This window comes from Hyaena hyaena, unplaced genomic scaffold, assembly GCF_003009895.1.
Source record: "Hyaena hyaena isolate Hyena2069 unplaced genomic scaffold, ASM300989v1 scaffold_69, whole genome shotgun sequence".
In the NCBI taxonomy this organism is placed as follows: Eukaryota; Metazoa; Chordata; class Mammalia; order Carnivora; family Hyaenidae; genus Hyaena; species Hyaena hyaena.
Genome location: NW_024080702.1, coordinates 2,978,665 through 3,005,635, shown reverse-complemented (window position 1 = coordinate 3,005,635; position 26,971 = coordinate 2,978,665). Strand labels below are relative to the sequence as shown.

Below are 26,971 nucleotides of genomic sequence, written 5' to 3'. Positions count from 1 at the left end.
AATCAGGCCCCACAGAGCTTTACGGCAGGCACCACTGCTCCTGTCCTCCCACAAAGCCTGGGCCACCAGAGCCGACACCCACTTACCTGCCCTCCTGTCTCCCCGTGCTTCCCAGGGAATCCATCCAGGCCTCGCTCCCCCTGGCAAGAGAAGGAAAATGCAGAAATGAAGAACCAATGGACACCCTTGTGGTCAGTGCCACGATCAGGAAACACAAAGGTCTTCAGTGTCTTACTCTTCTAACCTTTACTCTCAACCTGGCATCTTTGGATACAAGACACACAGACACACACACACACACACACACACCCCACAGGCTAAAATATATGTGCATTGGGGGTCAAAGTGCATAAACCAAAGGTCAGAGAAACCAGATCCCTATCTCTGCCTTGCATTTCCCAAATCTGTGACCAAGGGAAGGCCATGTAGCCTTTTGGAACCACGTGGTCTCTTCATCTCCTGGGGTCAAAATCATGGACTTATAGGGTCTGTAATGCAGTTAATAAAACTGTGAGCACGTCTTTTCATCATTCATTCATCCAGTGGATATGTATGAACATCCACCACGTCCCCAGTGCCTGGAGTTAAAAGTGAATCGCTGGCTGATGGTAAGCGATCATTCACACGTCCATCCGAAGCCCACCCATTTGCTTGCATTCAAACCTGGGTTTCTCCTTCTCAGCTGCCTAATCTCAGTCAAGCCACTTGACCTCTGAGGTTGCTTCTATTGACCACGTGTCACGAAACGATGATAATCCCTTCCTGGGAAGACACCTATGACTAAGGATTGAGCTAAACTATCTAAAACACCTGCATAGGATAGGCGGTGAGTAGGGGCCGCCATCTTTCTCGCAGCCCAGCACTGTTGTCTTGAGCCAAAATCCACAGATGCTGGTGTGTTCCTCTCATGGGATAACCCCTTGTCTAGTGTCCCAGCTGTGTCTCCTCCCCACTAAGAACTTGGCTGATGGAAGAAGGGGACTCCCACAGGCGGGTCCCTACTAACATGAACATTCTACTATGTGCCACCCCAGCCACCCTGGCTTCCTTCTCCGAGTCTCCCCAACACGGCGGCTTCTCTCATTTCCAAGTGCTGCACCTACTGTTCCCTCTGCTGGCTCCTCACCACCCGTCAGGGCTCACTTCAGTGTCAGCTCTTTGGCCTTTTAATCCAAATTAGATTCCCATCCTTCCCCAGAAGGTCTTACTGAGTTTCCCTCATTGCTGTTAATTCGATATGCGTTTATGATCCACATCACCATCCTTCTCACTCATGTGAGGCAGGGAGTGTATTCACCCTTCCCGTGAACGCACCCCATTGCCCAGCCCAGAGACCCAGGGTGGCCCCCACTGACCTTTACTGAATGACTGGAAGGCTACACACGCAAGTTATTTTGACTCTCTTTCTCTAAAATTTCATCTCTTAAGCTGTCCTTTCTTGGCTTTTTCTCTTTTATTTTAAAGGTTGCTGTATCTTTCAGGATGTAGCTTTTCTCTGAATGACCGAAGAGCATTGGTCTTCTGCTCGTGTTTGCCGCACTGGTCTTATCTGCCTGCCTGTGGGGACTGACCCACTTCCCCGCAGCTTGCTGCCAGGAACCACAGGGCCGGCGGACCCCTGATGGGTGGGAGGCATCAGCTCTTCTTCTTGGTCTGAATGCCCCCATTCCCTCTGGCCGTTGCTGGCTACCTGTTCTTTCTGTTAGTCTGGGGCCAAACACTGATGCTTCCCCCCACCCCTGCCTGGCCATCTAAAGCAGAGGTCAGGGAGGAGCCGCCCAATCAGCCCCTCCCAGCCAGGGCCCCAGCTAAGCACCGACAGCTGCCCCAGGTCCTTAGCTGCCCACAGCACCGGAGCAGAGCCCAGGGATCATTCCAGCACCTCCCCAGCTCCGCACTTTGGTTTGCAGTTTCCCTCCCACATAGATGTAAATATAGGCACATGTGTTCTCTGCCTTTCAGAAATGATTTCAAAAGTTCTAGAACGATGATGTACACATTTCCATTTTCAAGCACTATTACATACTAATCTCTAAACATGTATTTTCATTATAGGAGCTCTAGGCGAACAGAGAGGATTTTACTCTCTTCCAACCGATGCCCCATCCATTACCAGCTTTCTCTCCCTCCACCAGCCATGAGGCTAGCAGTTCGAGGGCAGACAGTAGATAAGGAAATGGAGGCCCGGATGGAAAGCCACTCAGCCCCAGCAGGACGCGCTTGCCTTAGCACTAGAGCCTGGGTCTCCGGAGCCTTCATCATCTAGTCCTACTGCCCACAGGGCCTGAGCAGGGGACGCTGGGGGACTCTGGTCTCTTCCACGAAGCTGACAAGGTCTTAGAACCCATGGATCCAATGCCCTCACTTTACAGGTGAGAAAACTGACCTTAGGGGTATATCTGGTCCAGGGTCACACAGAGCCAGTGCCGTCAGTGCCAGGCCTGAAGACAAGGTCTCCTGACGTCCAGCCAGGGCTCTCTTCCTTAGAGAGGGCCAGCCCTACTAAATGTCACCCCCGAATGTGGCACCTCCCCAGGGTTCAGCAGAACCAAAAAAAAATGTGTTGACCAAATACAATTTCACAAGGTCTGTCACAAAGCAGAGGGCTCTACCTGTGGCTCAAGCCCCATTTCTTACCCCTTTGCACCTGCAGATCAAAGTCAGCGAGGCCCAGAAGCAAGATTTCTCCCAGCAGCAACTCAGGACAGCTGCAGGTGAGCGCCAGCATCTGCGGCCTGTGTCCCCAGCCAGCACGCGGAGGGCAGGGCCAGGTGGGACACAGCCGTGTGCCGACAGATGCCTGTGTTCACCAGCAGGAATGCGGGAGGAAGAGAATGACCAGGCCAGCGTGGACGAGGGGAGAGGGAGAGCAAAGATGGGGACAGACGGGGGACAGCAGTCTACACAGCAGGGCCTCTAAACTTGTGGTTAGAGGTTAGTGGTTTTCTTACCACTGTGCTGATCATATAGCACGACAGAGGATGCGGTTTGGACACCTGACCACCTGCTTGGTTGCTGGCAGACAGTGGCAGCCAGGGCCCTGGGGGGGAGCAGAGGTAAAGGGAGCCACGGCCAACCCCAAAACTCAGGCTCAAAGCCTGGCTGTCCCAGTCCCAAGCTGTGTGACCTTGGACCAGTTACTTGGCATCTCTGATTCCGTCTCCCATCTGCAAATACAGGAGCTACCTCTTCAAGGCTGTGGTGAGGATTAGGTGAGCTAATATCTGCAAAATGCATAGCTCAACGTGTGGTATGTAGAAGGTGCAATGTTAAAAGCTAGTTAAGCAAAGAAGAGTGACTACATAGGATGGGGAAGGAGAAAAAAGTAAACCAGACACACGGGGCCAGCGGAGTGGAAGTTCAAGGGACAGGAAGGGGTGTGATGTGAACGGAGAAACGAAGTTGGAAGTCAGGAACCTGAGTTCTAATTCTGTTTTCTGCCAACCTGGGCTGCTGCCTGTGGCGTCTGTCCCGCTCTGAGACTCAGTTTCCCCACTGGGCTGAAATAATGAAAAGCAAGGACAGAAGAAAGGTGGCTGTATTCCCAGAACCCTAAGACCCCTTCTGACACTCACAATCCTTAACCAACAGGGATGTGTGTGTGTTCACAGATGCAAGGGAGCCCCTCCTTGCCCTGCGCACCTTCCGGGGACCGGGACTCGGTCACCTACGATAGCCCTCCAGTCCTATGAGATTAAGTGAGTCATCCTGGATGGCTCCACTCAAAGGAGGAATCACTCCCGCCTGAGAAGCTCGGGGGGACCCCACCTCCATGCCGCACCCTCTTGCTGCAGTTCTGGATCTCCGACACCAGGGGGAGCATGCACCCCATTAAAGCCGGAAACCACCCTCACCCTTGACAAGTCTCAGGTCTGGGTGTTGGCGTGCAGGTCAGTGTGGGAGGGGCGTGGGCCAGGTGTCTGCTGGGCACGTGCCACGTAGACCCTCACCCAGGGTGAAAGAGGGAACGTGCCTCTGTGCACCCAGCACGCCGGGATGTTAGCCGAACACCTGGCACAGTGAGACGCGGTGGGCAATTCTTCCTGCCCTCCCAGAATGAGGCGGATTGAGGGGCTTTCCCAAGACAGAGGTGGGGGCCGGTGTCACCAGGGCGGATCGTGGCTTCAGGCCCTTCAAAACTCCCACTCAGTTTTGTTACCGTGTAGGGAGTCCCTACCACGGCCTTCACGACTGGCTCAGCCAGGCCCTCAGAGCCACTATGCGAGGCGGGTGCTGCTAGGTCAGGACGTGGGGCTAGAACCCTGTGAGTTCCCAGAGCCAGGACGGGCAGAGTCGGTGCGAGAATCGTGTTTTGTTGCTGTTGCTGTTTTTCTGATTCCAAAGCTGGTGCTCTTGCCAGTTTCCTCGGGCGCCATGTCCCGGCTGCCCTATCCCCAAACCAGGGCAGGGCCCCTGGGTCTCAACAGTGTGAGCATCACATGCACCCAAAGCTGTCCTGGCAGCTCGGTCCTCCACACAGAACACTGCATCCGCCTTCTGGCTCCGTGGTGACCAGTCCCCTTGCAATCTGCCAGCTGGCCCAGGCTCAGCAATCTCTGGTGGACTCGGGCTCGACTGCCCCTCAACTGCCAGGCTGCCCTCACACCTTCAGAGCCTCCACAGCTTCTGGAAGATGCTTCAAGAAAGGGCGGTCGCCCGCCTTACACAGCGCCCCGCCATGTCGCTGTCTGGAGGCAGCCTCATTAACGGATGGGCAGTGGCTCTCTGCGGCCTGGCTCCGAGCTGTGAAAGGGCAGGCAACTGACGCGCCTGTCTCAGAGGGAGATGGAAAGTTCCTTCTTGCTGAGGTAAGAAGTCAGAGAGGTTTGTGAGAAAATAAACTGTTTTAAGTACCCATCAGATGTAAGAACTGGAAAGGAGCCTACAGGATGATGTCGTCCAGGCTTCCTGACATCTGGGAAGATAAAGGTGCAGAGAAGGGGACTGCTCTCCTCCGGGCTGTCCAGAAAGTTAGCGAGGAAGTTGGAAACATACCCAAAGCTGAGCTAGCATAGCCCAGGCTCAGGCTTTCCCCCCTCTCTCTGTGTATCTTTCCCTGTCTCTCTCTGTCTCTGTCTCTCTCTTGCTGTCTCCCCATCCTTTACAGATGGAACATATTGCCCAGCACTGTTCTACCCAATTTACAGATCTTAACTCCATTGATTCTCAAGGTAGCCTTCATGTAATGCAGTTATCCTTGGCAATGAGGAAATCTGAAGCTCAGATGTGAAATAACTCTCCAAAGGTCTGCAGAGCTCAGGGCTGGGATTCAAACGCAGACAGGCTGGCTCCAAAATGGTGCAGGGCTTCCTCTACACCACGATAAGCCACCTGGTGCAGCCCTGAGAGACTGAGGCCATTGGGGGCACTGGCTGCATGCCCGCTCCTGGACCTCCCCCGGAGGTGGCCCTCTCCTTCCTGAGCTGCCCCGTGAGATACCTGCAGGGGGCTGGGCTGTGGCCAATCTGCAGAGAGAGAGCTCAGGGGAACATCAGTTGTCCTACGTTCCTGGTAACACTTCAGGCCTAGTGTGCCGTGGAGGGGAAAGCCCACACTGGGATTGAGAAGTTTCTAGCACTTGTTCTCTTTACAATGGGCCATGTGGCATCGGGAAATACATGGCCTCTGGGATTAGTTACCCATTTGTAAATAAGAAGAGCTCTCCAGGCTTCTCTGTGGTCCTTTCCAGATCTGATAATTCAGGATTTTGATAGAAATGCACCATTTCTTGGCTGGACGAAAAAGTCTTAACACAAGACTCCAAAAACTTGCTGGAAAAGCAGCCCAATGCCGTATGGGACGAAGCTCTTGCTTCAAAGCAGACTTTTGGAAAGAACAAAGCCCTGCGTGTGTCCAGACGGAATTTCCTCTAAAACACAGGCGGAAAAAGGAACTATCTGTGGGAGTATCGGATATGTGCTAGACACTTATCCCACCTTCCAACAAGTGGCAGGGAAGACATCAATATTTCCACTCTGTACATGAGCAAACTGAGGCTCTGGCACATCAAGTGGCTGTCCCAGCCCATGAGTGGCAGAGCTGGCTCTTGGGAGGCTTGTGAGCTCTGTACTGCAGTCTTCACTGAAATCCTGGGAAACCCAAACTCACGAATTCAGCTGTAGCTGCTACAACCAGGAAGCTTAGAAGAGTATCTTTTGGATGGTGCTGTGTTCCTGCTCTGGGAGCCCAGCCTTCTGCCCGTGGCATTTCCAAATTAATGTGACGTGGTCCATGCAATGTCCTGTTCACCATCCACTCCTGGCACATCATCTAAGCCTGAGTGCTAGAATGCACCTTCCAAATCCATCCTACACATTCTCCAGAAAAAGTCCAAGTTCATACACCTGTTAGTGAAGGCTTTTTGTAATCAGAGATCAATCCTGGTTCCTACATCAGCTCCTCACGGGTGCCCAGTGCCACACCAAAGTGTCAGTGGATGAGGACTGGTCACGTGCTTTGTGTCGAGTGTGCCCCCAGGGAGTGAGGGCCCAGAGACGAAGACAACATGAGCGCTGTGCCCCAGTCGTGAGGGGTCTACACATGTATGTGGGTAAGACACATGGATGTGGTACAAATGACCAACCAGGGTGAAAACTATAGGGACTCTAAAGGCACTGAAGTGGACAGGCCCCAGTAGGGGCTTAAAGGAGACGGTGTACAGAGGCCTGTTTTGAACCTGGCACGGGCCTGGGTCTCTGACAGTGCCCTCAGGTGACAGCCAGGGTGGAACTCTGCATGTCTGGGCTTTCGTCAGAATCAATGCTGAGCTCGCCATGCACTCTGGATACCAAGCCTGAGCTTCCCTCTCACTGTCCTACAGCCCAGCCCTATTACAGCGTTCGTTTCCCAAATCCCGCCTGCTTTCAGGCAGGGGCTCCAAACCAGACTCTGAGCTGCCTCTCAAGCCATGCCACCCTGTGCCTGAATCCTCAGCTATTCCAAATGCCACTTGAAAGTCCCCACAGTGTAAAGAAGGGAGCAGAGAGCCACAGAAAGGAGACTTCTGGTAAACAAATTTGCGGGACCATGTTAAAGCTCTCCAAAGAACCAAGAGACACAAATCCCAATGACCATGGGGTAAGAGATTTTACTTTTTAAGTTATAATGCCTAAAATGTAATATGCAAACCAAAATCATGCTTTGGGGCCTCAGGTGGGATACCCCGCCTCCCTTTGCTCTAAAGAACCTTTTGGAAAGCAAGGTGGCAACATGCTTCCAGAGACACACATTGGGCCAGTTTCTTTGACTGGTAATCTCATTTCCAGGACAGCAGCCTAAGGAAATGATCCCAAATTTGAAAACTAAATGAATAAATATAGCTATCGGTTTAAAAATTTTCACCCAAGCATTATTTCTAACCATGAAAAACTGGAAACAACCCTACACGATCAATACGAGGGGTACAGGCACATAAATCACAGTCTATTCATGCAACGAAACGGTGTTGAAATGAAACACTGGTCGCTGAAAATTAGTCATAAAAACTGTACAGCAGCAAGGGCAGAAATACCGTGTGTAGGGACAACGGATAGGATAGGGTGCAAAATCGAATGTATTACGTGCATCTCTGCAAAAAGAAATCAGATCTATAAGAACACGTCCTACAGAAAATGGGCCAAAGTGTTCTCCATGGTTGTATCAGGATAGCAGGATTATAGGCATTTTTTTTTTACTATTTTCCAAATATATTGACATAGAAATAAAATAATGATTTCAAAACTTCTTATAAAACTAGAGGAGCATGTACTGCAGAGCACAGAACGCGGACGGACTCTGAAAAAGCATCTGGAACCTGACTCAGCATGGGAAGGCCAAGTTCCAGCTCTCGACCTGAGGGATGGGCCTGGGCCGAGGGTCTCCATGCTGAGCGGGCAGGTCGGCAGGAGGGAGTTTGCAGTCCTGTTTCTGGACAGCTGAACCCTGAGCAATGACATGAGCACAGGTGGAAGGGGCTGGCCTGAGGGTCCCGTGCGGTAACCTGGTGCACAGAATGAAGGAATGGCAGCCCTCAGCCCTGCTCCAGGGTGCTGGCCATGGTGAGGGTCTGCTCTTCAGACTCTCAGCTTGGGTCAGTTCCCAATGTCCGGTGAGAGAGACTAAACGTGGGTCCCCGACACCACAGCTGTCACCACGCACCCTCCCTTTGGTTTGAGAATCGGGGTAACGACGAGACAGAGGTTATGTAACTTGCCATGTGAAATGTGAGCCCATGGCAGCAACCAGGACTGTGTGAGTCCCAATCCAGGCTCTTCCAACCCCCCCGGCCTGGAAACCCAAACTCCGTGCATGTGATGGACGACAGTCTCTGCAGGTACCAAGCCCATGGCCTCCTGGCCCAGAACTGACATTTAGTGTGGGAAATTAATGCCCCACCTGCACTGGCCCTCACCTGCCACACATGCACACGTACCATCACACACACACACTCAGTGCACATACACACGCATGGGCACCCATGTGCACACATGCACGCACACAGCCTGGACAGTCCCAGGCACCCTTCTCTTTGCTACGGAAAGCTGCGGGGATGGTTTGAGGCAGACGTGAATACCTTTTCTCCTCGGCCTCCCTTTTCACCTCGTTCTCCTTGGAGACCCTGTGGGGAGAGAGAAGATCAGAAACATGCCTCAGCCCAGCTGCTCTGTTCTGAAAGTCCAGGGGCCCCACGGACAACCTGCCTGGGGATGCGGTGAAGATCCCGTCTCTCGGGACTCTCTCTGTACAGTACCCTGTGCTCCTCCCTCAGGCCTGGGCAGCAAGGTCCCCACTGGGGTGCGAGGTGAGCTCTTGGGGCTGGTTTCCTGGCCACGGTTCCCCAGGTCCTCCAGGCTAGGCTTGAACATGCCTGGCCCCTGAGCTCACCCAGCCAATGGCAGGAATGTGGCTTTGAAGTCAGCTTCCCCTGCTGCCCGGAACCTGCGATCCCAGCGTGAACATGAAATCCAGATCATGAAATCTGGGTGCCTTAAAGCCACATTCCCTACCTCCTCCGGGGAGAAGGCTCCCGCTCTGTCTTTCATCTGCTCCACCTTCCTCAGGAGCAGCACCGGATCCTATGCTAAGAACCCCCTCCACTCTGTGAGCAGAGCTGAAGGAAGCATCAGCCAGGCTGTGGGCTTCTCTGACCACAGGATCTAAATGCAATCACTATCCCCTACCCTGCCCACAGCACCATGCTTTCCTCTTCTCCCAGCCCACATCTTCTCTGCCCCCTCCAAGGAGAATGTGAGTCCCCAGAGGGTGGTGCCTTCTTTCTTTCAATATTGCACCCCCACACAGTCTAGAATGTGCCTGCCACTTGATATTCACAAGCACCTGCTGAATGAATAAATGAGTCAGTGAGTGACTACATCAATCACTTGGTTAGCTTCAGAATCCTGTAGAAGTTGTGGCAGCAGGCTACTGCCCACACTCAAAATGCAGGAGCCGAGAATGACACAGAGCATCTGCTCTTCTCCCACATGCCGGGTCCGGAGGGGGATGCCAGGGCCACCGGCACCAGCTGATGAGACCACAGCTTCCCTTGGGAAGGCTCAAGGGCCAGGCCCACGGCTCAGTGCACGGCCCTGCTGGAGAGGTGTGGATGCATTACTGTGGGAACCCCCTCCGGCCCCACTCTCCTCTCCTTTCCTGGAGAAAGGACCCTTGGGCATTCTGTGGAGAGGACACTGAAGCTTGCGCAGGCCCTCTTACTGATTCTAGGAATAACACCTACACATTTGTCCCTGGAGAAGAGGCACAGGGCCAGAACCACAGGCTGCTACCCCAGGGGACAGAGGCTCCATGGCCCGCCCAGGCCTCTGGGGGGAGCTGGACATTGTGCCATTTTAATTCCGTCCCAATGTCTTGGCCAGACACACAGAGATCAGCGGTGTTAAATGCCTCCCAAGGCAACGCAGGCTGCCTTGCTTGAAAGGCCTTTAACATCGCTGCTTTCCTTTGGAGAGAATCTCAAATCTCTTAATGCAAACCAAAAATAGGATCAGACATCCAAGAAGCCACTTTGTTCCTTATACACCACGTCTATTTACTCATCGCTTGCTTCAAGGGGCATGTGGTTACTGAACATTCATTGTGGGTCTGGTGCTGTTCTAGACTCACACCCTTGTGGAGTGGTGGAATGGACCGCTGGGGAAAAAATGGCTTCTTTAGGTCAGGTGTCAGAAACACCTGGGGGCTGGGTAAAAATGCTGATTCCCAGGAGGGCCCCGAAGCTGCTGCATCACTGTCTGGGAGCGGTGCCCTGGGAATGTGCCTTTAAACTTGATCTCCAGGGGGTTCCTAAGGGTGTTTCTAGTCTAAGAGAGAGACACCAGCATTTCACTGTCACTGACACATGCAAGGCAGCGGGTCCTGTGTACAGACTCAGGATGGGGTTTTGTCAGGGGGCCTGGGTCCCGATCCCTGGAGAAGAAAGCAGAAGCCCTTCCAGAGACAAGCCTTTACTTACAGGAGCTCCAACGTGTCCAGGAGGCCCGGGGGGTCCAGATGGTCCTGGGGATCCCTGCAGAAGAAGGTTCCCAAGAACGGTGTGGGAAGAGGAGGGAGAGGCGGGAGCAGAGGCACTACCCAGAGACCCCTGCTCCACACTTACCATGCGCTGCCCCCTTCTTAGAGTTTGTGGCATCTCCCTCCCCCCCCCCGTCCCCCGCTGTGCCAGGTGGAGGATTTCCTCCAGGACTCACACCCCCGTCTGCTCAACCCCAAGGAGCAGCTGGGGTGTGCTGGCTCTGAGCTACGATGAACAATTTCCATTTCCACTTGCCCCGCGTCCCACAGCCTCCCCACCGTCTGGCCCGGATCTGTGCCCAGCTTCTGAGCGACCTGCCTGATTCCTGCCACTCATCATTCACACTCTGCTGCGGGGCCGATGAGCCTGGCAAGTCCTGGCAAAACTGTAACAGAAGTTCGCAGGGCCCTGAAGCTCCTCTGCGGCCTGGGCCACGGACTGCTATGGATTTTGGGCAACTAATATGGAAAGGTCTAGTAAAAATCCGTTAAAATTAAAAAAGTCATTTCTTTAGTCAAAGGTTTGCCAATCTTTGTGATCTATCCTATTGAAATAAATACAGTAAGCAAGGAGAAGCATGTACACACACACATATACACACACGCACACATGCACACATGCATTTATTGCCATATTGATTTTGGTGAAAGACCAATGAAATTAGAAACAACACATAGGGCCATCATAGGGAAAAGGTTATGAAAATTATGATGCACCCACATCATGGAATGAGGTGCACTGATTAAGGGAACAGGCATGGAAAGAGGTCTCTAATCTCTTCTTAAATGAAAAAAGATAAGCAGAAGGGTGCGGTGTGCTTCAATTTTGTAAGAATTTAGGAAAAATCATGGATGTTAGGATATAGACACACAAGCATGCATGCTGTCACACAGGAAGCCTCTTGTGGATCTATGCTGCACCTAAAGCAACTGGTTTTGCATCAGGATTTACCCACTGGAGGGCGCCTGGGGGGCTCAGGAGGTTAAGCATCTGACTTCGGCTCAGGTCATGATCTCAAGGTTCTTGAGTTCAAGCCCCGCATCGTGTGAGCAGGAACCCCACTTCTCTCTCTCCCCCCCCCACCATGGGGGATTCTCTCTCTTTGTCCATCCCTCCCTCTCTGCCCCTAGTTCCCTTGCACCCCCCCCCCCCATCATCCAATGGAAACATCAGAGGAAGAGCTGAGAGCGACACTTACCCGCATGCCCACCTCTCCAGGCAGCCCCGGCTCTCCCGGCTCCCCTGGCTCTCCCTGCACACACAAGACAGGGCCGGTCACAACCCAGCGGGACACAGGCCCAGGCACCCCAGGGCAGCTGAAAGCCTCGGGGTGCCCTCGTCTGGAATTGAAGCCCCATCACGGACACAAGGTAACCGTCCGCGCGGGGAGACCCAGGCTGTCCGCGAGACTCTCCGTGAACAAGGGAGCTGGTCTTCAGCCCAAGTGGCACATCCCAACCCCCTTGCTCCTGGGTCTCCGCCCCAGACCTCCTGCCCCGGAGCACTAAAGGCCACGGGCAGAGGAGCGGCTCAGTCAAGGGTCCCACTCGGAGGCCTGCTCACACGTGCTGGAAATCACAAAGGGAGCACCGAGGAGGGGAAACACCAGAGCCCGTTTCTCTTGGGGCTCCGGGTGAAGACAGCGCCTTTTCCCTGGAGCAGACGGGCCTGCCCGAGCTGAGATCACTTTTTGCCTGGGTTTCTGGTTGGGGGCGGGGGGCGCGAACTCAGAGGCAGGGACTGAGAGGGGAAGTCAGGGGGCTGACAGGAGGGAGGCTGGGCGGGGGGCACATGCAGGGGATGGGGTGCATTCCCAGCTGCTCCTCAAACGGGGAACGTAAGCGAATTGCCCCCACTTTGGGCCTGGACCTGGTTGCAGGTCTGAGCACAAAGACAAGACTTGGGTGCAGAGTAGCTTGTCAGCTAAGAATCGGCCTCGAGGGCCCACGGGTGCTGCCCGGTGCAGCAGCTGCTCCGTGTCGGTAAAAGGATTAGGCTGCCAGGGACCCAGGACCATCCTGGGACACATGCGCCCCGGCCGAGGCCTGGCCCCGGCAGAGGCCACCCCTCCTCAAGGCCACAGGCTCTGAACAGGCGGCTGACTGTGGGGAGGGGGTGGGAACGGACGTACCCGCATGCCTTTGCTGCCGTCTCTCCCGGGGGGACCGGGCAGGCCCAGGGAGCCCTGGGACAGAGGAAGAGAGCAGCAGTCAGTGCAGGGCAAGCAGCACAGGAAATGCAGATTCTCGAGCTTCCCGGACACCTACCGCATCAGACGGGTCCTTGATCCCCCGGGGTCCGTGTGCACCTCACAGCCCCGCGCCCTCCCCCCATCATAGTGTGGCCCCTCCTCGCTCCAGGCTCAGAGTCACCCACCCAAGCACAGCGTCCTCAGCCTGGGCCCGATCGGTACCGGGCCGGATGCCCCTTTGTCATGGGGCTGCCCTGGGCACTGCAGGGGGTCCAGCATCACCCCCACACGCCGGAAGTGCTCTCTGGTGCTGACAACCAAAAATGTCTCCAGATTCTCCCAAAGGTGCCCTGAGAGGCAAAATTGCCCCCGGCTGAGCACCACCAGGCCAGAACACGTATTTAGAATGATTGCTGAAGCTGGGGCATGTTCCATTCTTTTTTAAAATTTAAATTCTAGTTAGTTAACATATAGTATAACAATGGTTTCAGAAGTAGGACCCAGTAATTCATCTCTTAACCCCCCAGTGCTCATCCCAACAAGTGCCCTCCTTAATGCCCATCCCCCATCTAGCCCATCCCCCACCCACCTCCCCTCCAGCAACTCTCAGTTTGTTCTCTGTATTTAAGAGTCTCTTACGGTTTGTCTCTCTCTCTTTTTATCTAATCTCTTCCCTTTACTTATGTCCATCTCTTGTGTTTCTTACACTCCACATGAGTGAAATCATATGATATTTGCCTTCCTGTGACTGACTTATTTTGCTTAGCAGAATACCCTCTAGTCCCATCCATGTTGTTGTAAACGGCAAGATTTCACTCTTTTTGATCGAGTGGTATTGCTTTGTACAGCTGCTTTATCGATCTGTTAGTCAATGCACATGTGGGCTCTCTCCATAATTAGGATACTGTTGATGGTGCTGCTATCAACAGTGGGGTGCATGTGCCCCTTCGAATCAGCACATTTGTAACCTTTGCATCAATACCTCGTAGTGCAATTGCTAGGTCGCACTCCATTCTAATGGGTCACGTGCAGAAGAAGCCCATGACCGGCACACTCATGGAGCCGTTGTGGGGAAGAAGGGGGACATGGGCCAGGCTGCCCAACTCCCACACACATCCCGGAGAACTCATGGGGGGCACTGAGTAACAGGGGTTCCAGGATCTCTGAGCTCCATCCAGCTCCAACACCATTTGATTCAAGTCAAAGAGTTCTGCCAAGGCCTCCAGCCCTGCTTCCCCCTCCATCAGTTTTCCATGGGACACTGAGCAAGTCAATGGCTCCTTCTGGGCTCTCCCGTCTGTGAAATGAGGTTATTGGACATTCAACAAATGTGCAAACTGATGAATCTATACGTAATATTTAGCAAACACTGCACCGCACTACGTCTTCTACCTCTGCTGTCTTAGGCCGTCCTCAAGCCACCTCGTGAGACTGGTCCTGTTTCTTTAAAGTGCATCAGACTCTGTACGTTTCCAGGTTCACCTATAAATTCAGATGCGTGCATGTCTGCATATGTGAGCACACATGTAGAATTTCTATGAAGTGCCTTCCATGTGACTCAACATCCCTTCGGAGCCAGTGCGACATTGAAAGCAGAAACACAGACACACAAGTACGGCCCTGGAGTCGGACAGATGTGAGTCCCAGCTCTGTGCCTTTCTAGCTGTGTGACCCCACACGCAGCCACACTGGAAGGCCGCGTGTCACTGGCCTGTCATCTGCTGGATGAGGAGGCCAGCAGCAGGACCCTGCAAGGCGAGCGAGCCTAGGGAAGAAAGCGTACCGTGGGGACGTCACTGGGCTGCGGGCGGCATGCAGCCATCACAGCTGCCCTGCCCAGGATCACTGAGGGTTAGAAGGAACCACACTGCCCCAGGCACCCCCGAGACGCGCCCTCCCGTCTTCACAGGGCAGGGAGATGATGCCGTCCCCAATCAATCGTGTGCCACGGGCACAATAAGCTGGCTGGGGAGGTCACACAAGACACGACCCCGAGTCCTCACAGAGCAAGTTAATGGTGGAGACAGGGCACCTGTGCTCACATGACACACTCATCAGCCAGTAGCCAGTAAGCGTTTGGTTCCTAGGCTCGGGCCAGGAGGGTACAGTCCTGGAGGCTGAAGGGATTCGTCAGCGTGGGTAGAAGCTTCCAGAGGAGGGAGGCCTCCAAGAAGGTAGCCCGGGGAACGGGATGTCAAGGACGTAGTAGGCTGAATGCCATCCTCACTTAAAGGAGGGCCACTTGCGGCAGACACACAGCTGAGTATCCAGTGGTCTCAGTTTCACTTTCTGCAAAATGGGAACAATCACAGCCAGCGCAGTTTTTCTAAGTGTTGAATGTCTCCATGGTCCTCCCGATAACATTTCCAAAGTAGTTCTGGATGACACCAGTTTGATTTGTAATTAAATTTGGTGGGGGGGTCTGGGAAGGTGAGGGGTTCTTCAGCCGAGTAGGTTTGTGAAAATTAGAAATACAGAGTTAAACTCAGTTAAACAGGCGCCTTGTTTATAGCAGGCTTCCCGGAAGCCTTAACTACGCTTGCTGGTGGCAGCTCTCCAGTGTCCCTGCCTACTCAATGTGGCCACAGGACGTGTGAGGGCCTGGGGTGGCTCAGTGCACATGTGGGAGATGTATGTATACTTCTCTGGGCCTCATCAAGGGCAAAACCAAGTCCTTCATACACTTGTGTTAAGGGATCCAGGCCGCCCCTGTCCAGGGTTCCTAGTGCTGGGAAGGAGAATTATTCAGAGTGAGAGGAGGGAAGATGAGGCAGTGTCCAGGTGGCCACCACTGTCCTTAGGTGTGGGTTTGGGAGGGAGGAGACGTCCTCATTGGTCTTCAGGTGCACGTGGCTGTTCTTGGTCGGATGCAGGGAGAGGTGAGTGGTCTGTGGATGCCCCACAAGATGAAAGGTCATTCGGTCACAGGGACCCAGGGTGGCTCCCTTGGAACAAGTGTGAGTCGGCGGGCGCGCTTTCTGGGCTCGAACTGCCAGCAGCTTCCTTACGGGGGAGGCTGTGACGACAGGCGAACTCTCAGCCACCCTTTACACGTCCGCACTATGCGGACAAGTCCCTGCCCTGCCTCGCGGATGAGTCCCTATTTTGGAACTCAAGGGTGCAGAGATGGAGGCGGCACCCGGGACAGGCGGAAGCAGTTTCTGAGGTCCCCAGTGCTGACCCAACACTGTTAGCATTGCTCCGGTAGCTCTAAGAATGGCAGAATCACCGGTAAAACCACAGTGATGTTAATACCAACGTAACAACGTCAAGCGACGTTGAAGAGGCCGCAACTGGCAGGCAGCCACCATGAGGGTGTGCCATGTGCCCAGCATGGAGCACTCTCCTTTTAGCAATGCCTCTGACTCCTCCTGGGACACTCCTACGAAAGAGTCCCAACTACCATCGAGATTTCATAGTTTATGAAACGGAAGCACCAAGTATCTATCGCTTGTCTGCAGTTACAGCATCTGTACGTGGAAGCCCATCCTTGGGCTCCAGAATTTCCCTCTGAGCAGCGTTTGCACGCACTGGTCCAAGGGATATTCATGATCCCACAGGCCAAGCATCTCCATCCTGACCTCACATGGAGCACATGGGCACAGAGGGCCCACGCTTGCCCAAGCCCACCTTGCGGCTGGCACGGCTGGAGTGGCAGGGTGAGGCAGCGGTGCCTGGGTGCCCAGCCTCACCCCCCTTCTCCAGGGATGGAGTTCCTCCCCACAGCCTCAGCCAACCCTCACTTCCTGGGAGAGCATCAGAGCTCCTTCAACTGCCTGACGGGAGGCTGGCGCTCTGTGTGAAGCCAGGATGCTAGCGGTCAGGCATCGGGCGGCGGGCTCAGCTCTCCCACTGCCTCATCTCCTAACCCATGTTTTACCCCTGCCCCATCCTGCGCCCATCTGAGTGCACGGCATCTCTATTTCCAGATGGCAGGGACCCCAGCCCGCAGGGACCCCCGCCCGCTTAACTCTAATGCTCTACAACTCTAGGTCTAAATTCAAGGTTTCCCAAGAGGGGGAAAGGCAGAGAAGCGTAAAGACTTCCTTTGAGGAACCGCCCTCCACGGTGCTTCCCTCCGGAACCAGGCCCATTGCAGGGCACGGTATAGAGTTCGCCCCAGGTGATGGTTACCCAGTTAAGATGGCGGGTGCTTGAAAGGCCAGTGTGTCTTCTGGCTTCTGCGGCTGAAGGCAGGGGAAGGGGCGTCTTGGTTGGCTCCTGCCTCAGGAATAAAGGGGAAAGGTAGTAGGGCATTGGGGCTCCCAGGACCATCTCATAAAGGGAGCCAGGGAGAAGACCAGAGACAATGCTAGAGAGAACTCCAGAGAGTTCTGGAATCTTCCCTTTGCCCAGTTGTCACATTCCAGCCTTGGTGGTGCTTTCCAATAGATGCCCAATAGACAGATCTGGTTGAATCTCTCTCACCCGCCAGACATGAGCTCCATGAGGTGGGTGTCAGGGCATTAGCACCTCCCCTGCCTGGCACAGGACCCCACTAGGTCTGTGCACCTCAATCCCTTCCTAAGCCCTGTGGGCTTATAAGAGAGATAGTAGGGAGGCCCTCCTACTTTGAAGTTAGGCTTGTGGGTAAGGAAACCCCAGGGGTGCAGTGAACAGCAGGTGTAGAAAACCAGCGGTCTTAAGAGCCAGCAAACTGTGGTTTCAGACCCTCCATCACTTAGTACTAATAGTTGTGGTCTAGTTAGTGAAATGCTCTGATACTCAGTCTTCACCTGTAAAAAGGGATCACAAATCTAGCTACAGGATTTGTGTTTCCCAAGGGTGTGGACAGCTTGGCAAGTTGGTTTTAGATGACTGGCATCATGGAGCCGGCCACTTCTGCGTGATGGGTGGGCCACCCTTGTTTTGTCATCTAAGAAACTGACTGGAGGCCTCTTTAGCGGTGAATGTTTTCTTTGTCCAAGAGGATTGCATCTCTTTGCAACCTTATTAAAAAATAAGGATAATCAAGCCAGTGCTGCAGAATAGATTCTGAGAAATTTCCACTTACAAATCCTCATGAGATCCAGGCATTTATTAGGTGGGTTTCTACTCTTATGAAAATTGTCAACCTGACCCAAATATGTCATGTTTTTATGTCCCCTGAGTCTGGCCTTCCAGAACACTACCACGCCCTGTAACACACCTTCTCAAACTCTTCAGGTAGGCTCCCCATCAGCTGACTGCAGCGGCTCTGCAAAGGGCAAGTGACAGCCCTGGCCGCCCATCCGGTCCCGTCACAAAACCCGCTCGCCGTCTCTGAGCCTCACTTCATCATTTGTAGTGCTCTCAGATGGGAAAAGGGGTATGGACATAATCAAAATGCCAGTTATTTGGATTCTCCTGAGAATAAGGAAAACGTTCTCAAGCCCATGGGGAGGGTCAAAAAAGGAGAAGAATGGAGGCGTTCTAGGAATTGGTCAAGTCAGCTGCAGGAAAGTTTTAAAGGGAATATGTGTAGCTAAGGATCCATAGTAAAGTACAACAAAAGGAAGGAATGGAAGGAAGGAAAGAAAGAAGAGAGAGAGAAATGAAGAACAAGATAAAAGGGAAGGCCACAGAACTAGACTAGAGGATAAGGGTCTGAACTGGCAAGGAGCTTCTGCGCCCATGAGCTGAGCAGAATGAGCAGCTTCCCCCCTGGGCCTTAGCTCCTTCACCTGAGCAGAGGGTAACATGACAAGAGTTGCTCCCTGTGCCTGTGGTGGTCAGTTAGACGCCTGGAGACAATGACTGTGGAAAAGCTTTGCCTACAGGGAAACTCAGACAAGCATCAGAAATTGTTATTCTGGTAAATATCCACACCTCCACTCTTCACCTGTAAAAAGGAAGTCACTTAGAGTAAGAGGATGACAGTAGATGATTACGTGAAACCCATTACAGGAGATAATCAGGGCTCAGGGAAGAGGGGCTTCCCTGGCCCATACTCTGGGCCTTGATGTCAAGTCATGGTGGACCTCTGTGCCCCCCACCCCCGCACACTGCCTCCACAGTCTCACTGGGAGACCCCAGGAGGGTAACATGGGGCAGGAGTTATCTGTCCCAGCCCACTGTCAAAACCAGAGCTCCAGGATTTATGTGGTTGCCGCACTGGGCAAAATACAGAGAAAAGACAGAGCAGATGCTCACCCTGTTCTTTTGGTTGATTGACTATCAGGCTTTTTTCCAAATGTTGACAAAGAGATCACTCCGTTGCTGGAAGGGCACGTCAGTATTCCTATTAGTTCACCTGGTAAGAGATCGTGTGCCCTACAGGTGGGGTCTGAGAAGTCTCCAGGGCAGCGGTCCTCAAAGAGTGGCTCCTGGACCAGCAGCATCAGCATCCCCAGGGCCTTGTTAGAAAGGCAGATGCTCTGCCCGGCTCCCAGCCCCCGGAACCAGATGCTCTGGGTGTGGGACCCAGCACGCCGTTTTAATAAACACTCTAGGCAAGTCTGAGACCCACTGCTCAGCACTGATAAATGCCAGCTGTGGGGTCAGAAAACACAAGCACAGCTCCTGGCTCAGCCACATGGAGAGATAAACTCACACGGTTCCTGGTCACATGGTTAATACACTTGTAAAATGAGGGCAGCAGTATTTACCTCCAAGCTAAATAGCATGTCCACGAGTCTTGGCAGAACATGGTACTTACAGATACCAGGTACTCTTAGATTCTCGGCGGCTTTACAAATTATTCTATATGAACAGAGGAAAGGAAAGGACACCCCGTGCCGTGATGCCACCCCACCTGGAATACAATTTCCAGTTACACTCTCCAGGCTTTGGGAGGCCCACAGACTTACAGAGGCCATCCTCAGGGTACAGCAGGAGCCTGGACATTTCACAACTACCAGCCAAGCCTGGGGATAAGACCTCACTAATGCCCGGGACACCAAAGACATTATCTGGTGTATAAAAACATATAACACTATGCTGGTGTAATGGTAATTATACTTAACGTTTATGAGCACTTTTTATAAATATAAGTCATTTATTTTCATTAGGTCATTTCATCCTTACAAGTAACCCTCTATGACGGGTAGTATTAGTCGCCAATTTATAGAGGAAGAAAGTAAGGGCTAAGGGGTTGAGGAGCTGCACAGTGTTACACAGCTGCCAAGCGGCCAAGCAGGGTCTGAACCCGCTAGTCTGTGTCCAGGGTCCACATCTTCAGTCTCCCCTGTCCCCCACCCCATCCAGCTGTCCAGCAGCCCAGCATCTATCTTCCCCACAATGCTCCCCACCTCCCATACGAAGCCCTTGGTCCTGTGACTGGCCCATTAGATTTGGCAAGTGTCTGAGTGTCAGACAGAGCTGGGGAAAGGTGCAGACTTTCCTATTCCAGCTCTGCCTGGGGCTGTGAGATCCCGTGAACTCAAAACTTCCCCAGCGTGTCCTTCAGCACCGCGGACAGGGTCTACGGCACCATTTTTCTCTCCGTCTTTTGCCCCCAACCCCACAAGGCCACTTGAGGGCACGTAAGCAGCTAAACTTACTTTCCCCTAAACCCTTTAATTATTATAAAAATAGAAGGCCTTCAACCACAGTTATCCAACTCGATAACCATGAATAATGCACATTAATGCACAGGCTAAGAATAGGAGACGGGGCTGCTGATTAAGCCAGCCGTGAGCAAAGAGAAAGGGACCCAGAGCTAGAGGCAATGGCATAAATATATCTTAGAAGTTTCACACATACAAACACACACGTATAATTTATATTTTATGGCTCAGAGGCTCCACAATGCAGTCATTACATAAAAGAAATGGATTCCCACAAGGGGCATGGTTGTTGAGGATCAAGGATTCCCAGACACCAGCCCTGCTTTCAGAGAAGGGTGGAGAACCAGCACTAGCCAGTGCTGTGGTTAAGAGTGGGTCACTCTGTGGCTTTGGGCATGCCCCAGACTCCCTAAGAGGCTGCACGAGGCTGATACTCAAACTGAACAGCCGGGCTCACACTAAGACCTCAATAAAAGCTGTTAGGATTCTTTCACGACGTGGCACTTTCTTTAAGGCCAACTCACTACGCATTTCTAGATAAAATCACCATGACTTGGCCACTGGATTGTGAATGGTTTCTATTGCCAATGTCTCCACATCCTCTCAGACAGAATCCATGAAATAAAAATGCGCCCACTGCCCTTGCCGTGCCACATAGTTCACTTGCACCAGAAACCCCATGTATGTAGAAGCAGCATCGTATGGTTTCTAGAAACCTTTCTTGGTCCCTGGTCTGGAAAGAAGGCAAGAGGAAGAAAATCCCTGTGGGGCAATGTCCTCTCTCACTCCCCACCAATTCTGCAAGCCATTCTACAAAGTCCCATGAAGTCTCACCTCCTAATTTCAAAGAGAGTCTGCCCTTGAGAGACACCAAAGAGGAGAAGTAGCTCAGGGGAGAAGAACCTGTTACTTTTACCCTGGAGGCAGCACACAGTGTGTCTGCCATGTTGGTGACATTGTGACAGCTGGTCTGACTGTCCCCCACATTGAAATTCCCAGCTACTGCTGCAGAGGTTCACAGGAAAGGCCCTCCGTGAGCTCAGAGCAGGCCTGAATGGGAACGTCACTCCTAGCTCTTACATGCTCTGCCCTATCGGCTGTGCAGTGGCCAGTGACTTGTTTTCTGGACACTTCTCATCATTCTCTGGGCTCTCGGGTGTAAATGGCTGCATTAATCATACCTTAAGGCTCATGTCCCTCATGTCACTGTCCCACTGCAGTCGAGGGTGCCCTGCGTGCCCCTGAATGGGTAGCTGTTAAGATTCTGAACTAGCCAGAGCTTATGATAAACTACTTTGCTCTCTTCCCTACAGAGTCTTCTAGTGAAAACATCAGTGTGTGTGTTTTCCGAGACTCAACGGCTTTTCTTTGAACTGCGGAGAATGCCACCTCCCACCTGCGCTCACTGAGAGGAATGAATGAGATGGTGCCCTGGGGGGCTTTCTGGCTCCATGCATGAGGGCTCAAAGGCTACTGGGTCAGAAGCATCTCTGGTATTTCGAGAGGCAGAGGCCAATGGTAGACGCACAAGGAGGAACCAGTCTCAAGGAGGAGAAACACCAAGAGGGAGACCCGGAAACATGAGCCCAGGATCGGTGGGAGACAGATGCAGGGGAAAAAGGGTCTCTCGGGGCCCCATCACAGCAGCAGGTGTGACGTGCACTCCAAACACGTGGACTCTGTCTGCGGGTAACACTTGGCACTGAGCACAGCTCAGGAGGAACAGTGCCACGACAGTGTTTTATAATCAAACGTAAATTTCACATGCAATTTCATGTTTCAAACAGGATGGCATGTCTCAGCCAAAGGAGGACATTTGGAACTGAGGACTTCCAGGCGCTCTGTCCCACTGCTGGGAGTGACTTCTTGGCAGGTGGGTCCCCAATTTCCCTCCAGCTGGCTGCCTTTCCTGAGAGGCTGGAGGCTTCGGGGTCCACGGCAATGTGGAGGATCCCACTCTGCCCTTGTGGGGACACGTGTAGGACCTAGTCTTCCCAGACCCAGGGACCAGGCTGCCTCTGCCAACCATGAACCCAGCTTCCGAACATCCCTTCTTAGTTTCATCCTCATGGTCTTGCACTCTCTTTCCTGAGTTTTCCACTCAGCATCTTACTTCTTCAGCTCCGTGATGACCCACTGCGCACTCTCCAGGACACTTGGGCTCTCTGCTTGCAGCTCCGGCATCCCCTTAAGGAATATTCAGTAGAAATTTCAAGAAGTCAGTATCTGGGGGTACTTGTTTGACTCAGTTTCCTCCTTTACGGAGTTTGTCCTGTTGGGTTTGTGATCGCAGGAAGAATGGAAAAAAATCCATGAAAGACAAGGAACTGCTGTTTGTGTGACCTGAGCCAGCCAGCCCAATAAAATCCGGCTGAGTTTCTTCTGTTTGCTCATATATTTTTTCCGGTGCACCACGCCGTGAAATCGGAGCACAAAATCCATATGAACTTTTATTTATCGCCATATGGATTTCTGCAGAAATGCTTAAGAAAGGACTTTCTGGTCGTTGTTGTTTTTGAGTTTCTTCCCTTCTAGCAAATGCTGAGCGCTGAGGTGCTGACCCAAGCATGGCTTTATGGGACATTCTGCCCCAATTTCATCCCCTACGGGTCTCAAGCACCCTTGTTACTTGTAAGGTGTGATCGGCATTGATGCGGGGCTGTGGAGCCCTCTCCCTACACGGTCCCTAAGGTGTGCCACTCCAGACACCCAGCCCTGCCCCACCCCCACACCCTGGTCTTGGCCAGTCCTGCCCAAGGCCCCTTCCACACACCCCAACCCCCTCTAACTGGAATATTAATACCGGCTGCTGTTCATAAAGACAGCGCTGGCAGGAAACGCAGTGCGTGGTGTGCCTGAGCAGCTACAGATCCTGTCCGCATGATCGCTCAGCAGTATCACTCACAAGGATCCATTTCAGGGCCGACCTCTGAGGGTCACCTCACCCTGCTCCGACTGGCTCATTTCACTGCAGCAAAATGGCTGGAGGGACGTCAAGGCTGTCACCCTCACAGCCGTGGGACCAGGGGAGAGAACATCTGTCTCTAGGCTTCGAAGCAGAAGTACTGAGTTTGTATGGTTGGAACTAACTCAGATCATGCACCTGAACGCATACTCCTGCTCAGGGAATCGGTGCCTGGGTGGCTTGCACCCGACTCCTGCTAATGCTTGCCCAAGTCCTTATTTAGCAAAAGTCTGTGAAGTTCTTTCCTGGATCCCCTTAGTCAACAAACCCTCATGTCAACCTGAGGAGAGTGTGGTTGTTTCTAGTCTTTCTGGCGCACAGGTGGGGAAACTGAGGCAGTGAGAGCTGTGGAGACCTCCCAGGGTTATGTGCCAGGAGAGGGGCAGCACCAGGTTCCCCAAGCCCTGTCCACAGCCACTGCCCTGTTCTGTCATCTGGCCCACGGCTCCCATGCCGTCCAGGGGTCAGCACCCCAAAATCACACCGCTTGGGGACTCCACGCACAAACACTGTGGATGTGCTATATTTAAAAGGATTTTCATTATATTAAGACTAAGACTTAGTCTTTGGTTAAATGTTTACAGATGTTGTAGCACCAGGAAGAGTAATTAACAAGACACATGGGACCGCCCAACCCCCACTGCCCCAACGTGCTGCTGTTTGCACGCACACACACACATCTTCTTATGTGTGAGCACGTAGGGCCTCCTGACCTCTGCCTCATTTGCATTATGTTGCCTGCACGGCTCCCTATTATAAAGTGTTCCTAATTTTCACTTGTGCCCATCTGGCTGCTGTAAGGTGATGCTCCATTAGCCTGTTTCCCATTTCTCATCGCCACTGCTGTTGTCAAGAGTACTTACAAAAGACAGAGTTGGCTTGTGGCAATTTTGTTCTGCTTCTGTTTTTCCTTTCGTATGAAGTGTGCTCGTGATAATTTCCTAGACCTTTCCTTTGGCTGCATCTCCTCGGCACCCCCTCCCCACAGTCCAACACCGAGTATCCTAGGAAACCCTTGGTGGGCTCTGCTGATGTGACGGTCCTCTGCTCCTCTGTCCCTTGAGGCTTAGGCAGGGTCCTCGGCATGTGTAGCAGCATGGTGGGCGGAGGCCACAGCCTTGCTCACGTAGGGACCGGCAAGAGGGATCACACTCTGGGCCGCATAATTGTGCTCATGCACAGGTTTCCTCCACTGAACTGGCGAATGAGCCCCTGGTGGGGGCCCCCTCCCAGGTTTTAGAGCTCTGTGAGCCCACCACCCTCTCTTATACCCGTGAAGAAACACACATCACTCTTCTAGGGGTTTTGGCAATAGCTTCTAGCACACAAAGGACAAGAAGGGCAAGGAACGGAGTTTTAGATGTGCTAACCATGTGCCAGGGACTAAACCAGGTGCTTTTATAGGCAGCATCAACCTCTTATAATCCCCACCTCCACCCTACAGGGAAGGCACCACTGTTCCCACTTTACAGATGAGAAGCTGAGGCTCAGAGACACCAACCAAATTTCAGCCAGCCATGGCAGAGCTGGGGTCCACGCCACGTCTGCCCAGCTCCCCAAACCTGCTTTCCCTCCATCACCTGAACCCAGGTCTGGGCACAAAATCAGGACTTTCTCTTCCCTCCTTCCTCTCTGTGCCAGATTTCCAAGGAAAAGAGGACAACCCCAGAAGGGCAGAGGTGTGCCCAGGGGCACATTAGGCAAGAGCCCTGCTGAGGGAAACCAGCAGGCATTCTGGCCTGCAGACACCAGAGGGCGCTGTGGGCCCAGGAACGGGACACAACCCAGTGGCTCCGGGTTCCTCCAGAAGCGTCATTTGTCCCCAGAGCAGAAAGACCTCGGGATGCACCAAGAGGAAGCTCACTGGAAACTCACATTTCGGTCTTATTTTTGTTGTTTCTAAATCTTTTTCTACCGGTGGGGCTCCCGGTCCGGCTAATGCTGCAGACCTCATCTCCATGGCACCCAGACCGACTCAGTGCCCACCCAGAGAACACTCATGCCAGCCTGGCACTGTGCTGGTCAATCTTCTCTGCAGGGAAGAGCCAGGGGCAGAGGGCACTGAGGTCGCCACCCCTCCCTGCTCTCTCTGACTCCACCCTAACTGCTCCAGCCCAGCCCAGAGCAGTGGCTATACGCCCTCATCACCACCACCAAACTAGCTAGAAATAAGCTGAAAATTATGGGAATAACAAGAACAGAGCACCATCAGCTCGAGTACTTGCTGTGCTAGGCGCTGCATCAACCCCTTCGTGTACATTCCCTCCTTCGGGGGTGGGAGCCGTTACCATCCCCTTCCCCTTTTACAGAAGAGGAAACCGAGGCTCAGAGTAGACCAAGGGCAGACGTGTGGTTAGCACGAGATGGAGCCAGATTCTGAAGCTGGGTCTCCCCCACAGCAGTCTGTGATTCCCCTACTGGGTGGAGCTGGTCCCCAGTCCTGGGGGACTGAGTCCCAGATCCATTCATCCATCCATCATGTGGCAAGCCCGTGCCTAATGCCAGCTGTGCCCCAGATGCTTGGGAAGCTCATTGTCCTTTTCCCTCCTTTTACGGCCCCAATGCCTGGGCTGTGGGCGAGAGTTTGGGGGCAACCCCTAGAAGGCTGCCCCCCATACCTTGGCCTGGTTTCATAAATGTTAAAACACTGGAGGAGATCCCCCCCCACTTTTACCCCAAGAACTCTGGTGAATATGGGAACCAAAGAGGAGATTAGCGTCCAAGACCAGGGGCAGAAGCAGTCCAGGAATATGGCACCATGTAATGGTCTTGGGCATTTGATGGGGGAGCCACGGAGAGTCAGGAGGTCAAGAGCCATGTGACCTTGGTCCAGTCCCTCCCTTCTCTGAGGGCCAGTTTCCTCAGCTGCAGGGGAAGGGGGCTTCAATCAGCCCTCCAGCTGCCCTTCACTTTAGTAATAACCAGCAATTGTGTTTCCCACCATCCTGCTAACTTGTGACCTTGGGCAGGTCACTTGACCTCTAAGCTTTGTCCTCTCCAGCTATGAAATGGGCCTAAGCAGTGCCCTCTCTAAAGCACTGCCTTTATCAACAGACATAAGTATGGAGCACGTTGGCCCTCACAGAGGCCAACGCACATCATCACAGTTAATTACATGCCAGAAATACAAGACACACAGCCACAATCAGAGAAATACAATCCATGGACCCAAGGGGGTACAGTCCATCCAGTCCCCTCACTCGCACCTGCTATGGGGACAATATTCAAGTGGAGAAGCCAGTTTGTTGGGCCCTGTCCAAATGCATTAGTCACCGGTGACCTTCTCTGCTCTGTGGACTCTATCGGTCCCCTTGACCCACCCTGGCCTTGGCTCGTCCTCGAGGGGGAAGCAGAGACTCTAAGCTGTAGAAGAGAGACCCGGAGACTCAGGCTGGGTTGGGCTGGTTCCCAAGTCTCAGAGCTGCTGCCTGCAGGGGCCTTTATGCATCATCCCATCCCACCCCCTCGCTTTTACAGATGATGAAGCAGAGGCCCAGAGAGGGAGGTGACTCACCCCAAATCACACAGCTAATATGTGGCAGATTCTAGACTCAGACTTTGCTAAAAATGTCCAACTGCAAGAGAATGTCAACTAAGGACAGAGCCAGAACTGCTAGTCTGTCCAGCTGCCCGTGTGTGCTGCCAGCACCAAGTATGGGAGAAGGTCTCCCGGGCTGTGACTGTGAGCTGGCAGCCTCGGGTCCCGCATGTGGAGCCGCAGGCAGGGGCCTGGGCCACCAGGGAGCTGGCTCCAGGCATCGGGAGAGCAACGCTGCCCATTCTGAGCTAAACCAGAACAGCCAAGGAGCACCTACTGC

The 26,971-nt window shown here is 53.1% G+C and overlaps 1 protein-coding gene across 1 annotated transcript in view; it reads right to left on the bottom strand.

Moving 5' to 3' along the window:
- LOC120232338 (collagen alpha-1(XXII) chain) overlaps positions 1-26,971 on the bottom strand; it is a 334,176-nt gene that overhangs the window by 146,594 nt on the left and 160,611 nt on the right. The window contains exons 13-17 of the mRNA XM_039232993.1: positions 12,642-12,695; positions 11,709-11,762; positions 10,451-10,504; positions 8,552-8,596; positions 87-140 (exon numbers count right to left, since the gene is read on the bottom strand). Coding sequence (XP_039088924.1) covers positions 87-140; positions 8,552-8,596; positions 10,451-10,504; positions 11,709-11,762; positions 12,642-12,695 — 261 coding nt within the window. The remainder of the gene's footprint in view (positions 1-86; positions 141-8,551; positions 8,597-10,450; positions 10,505-11,708; positions 11,763-12,641; positions 12,696-26,971) is intronic.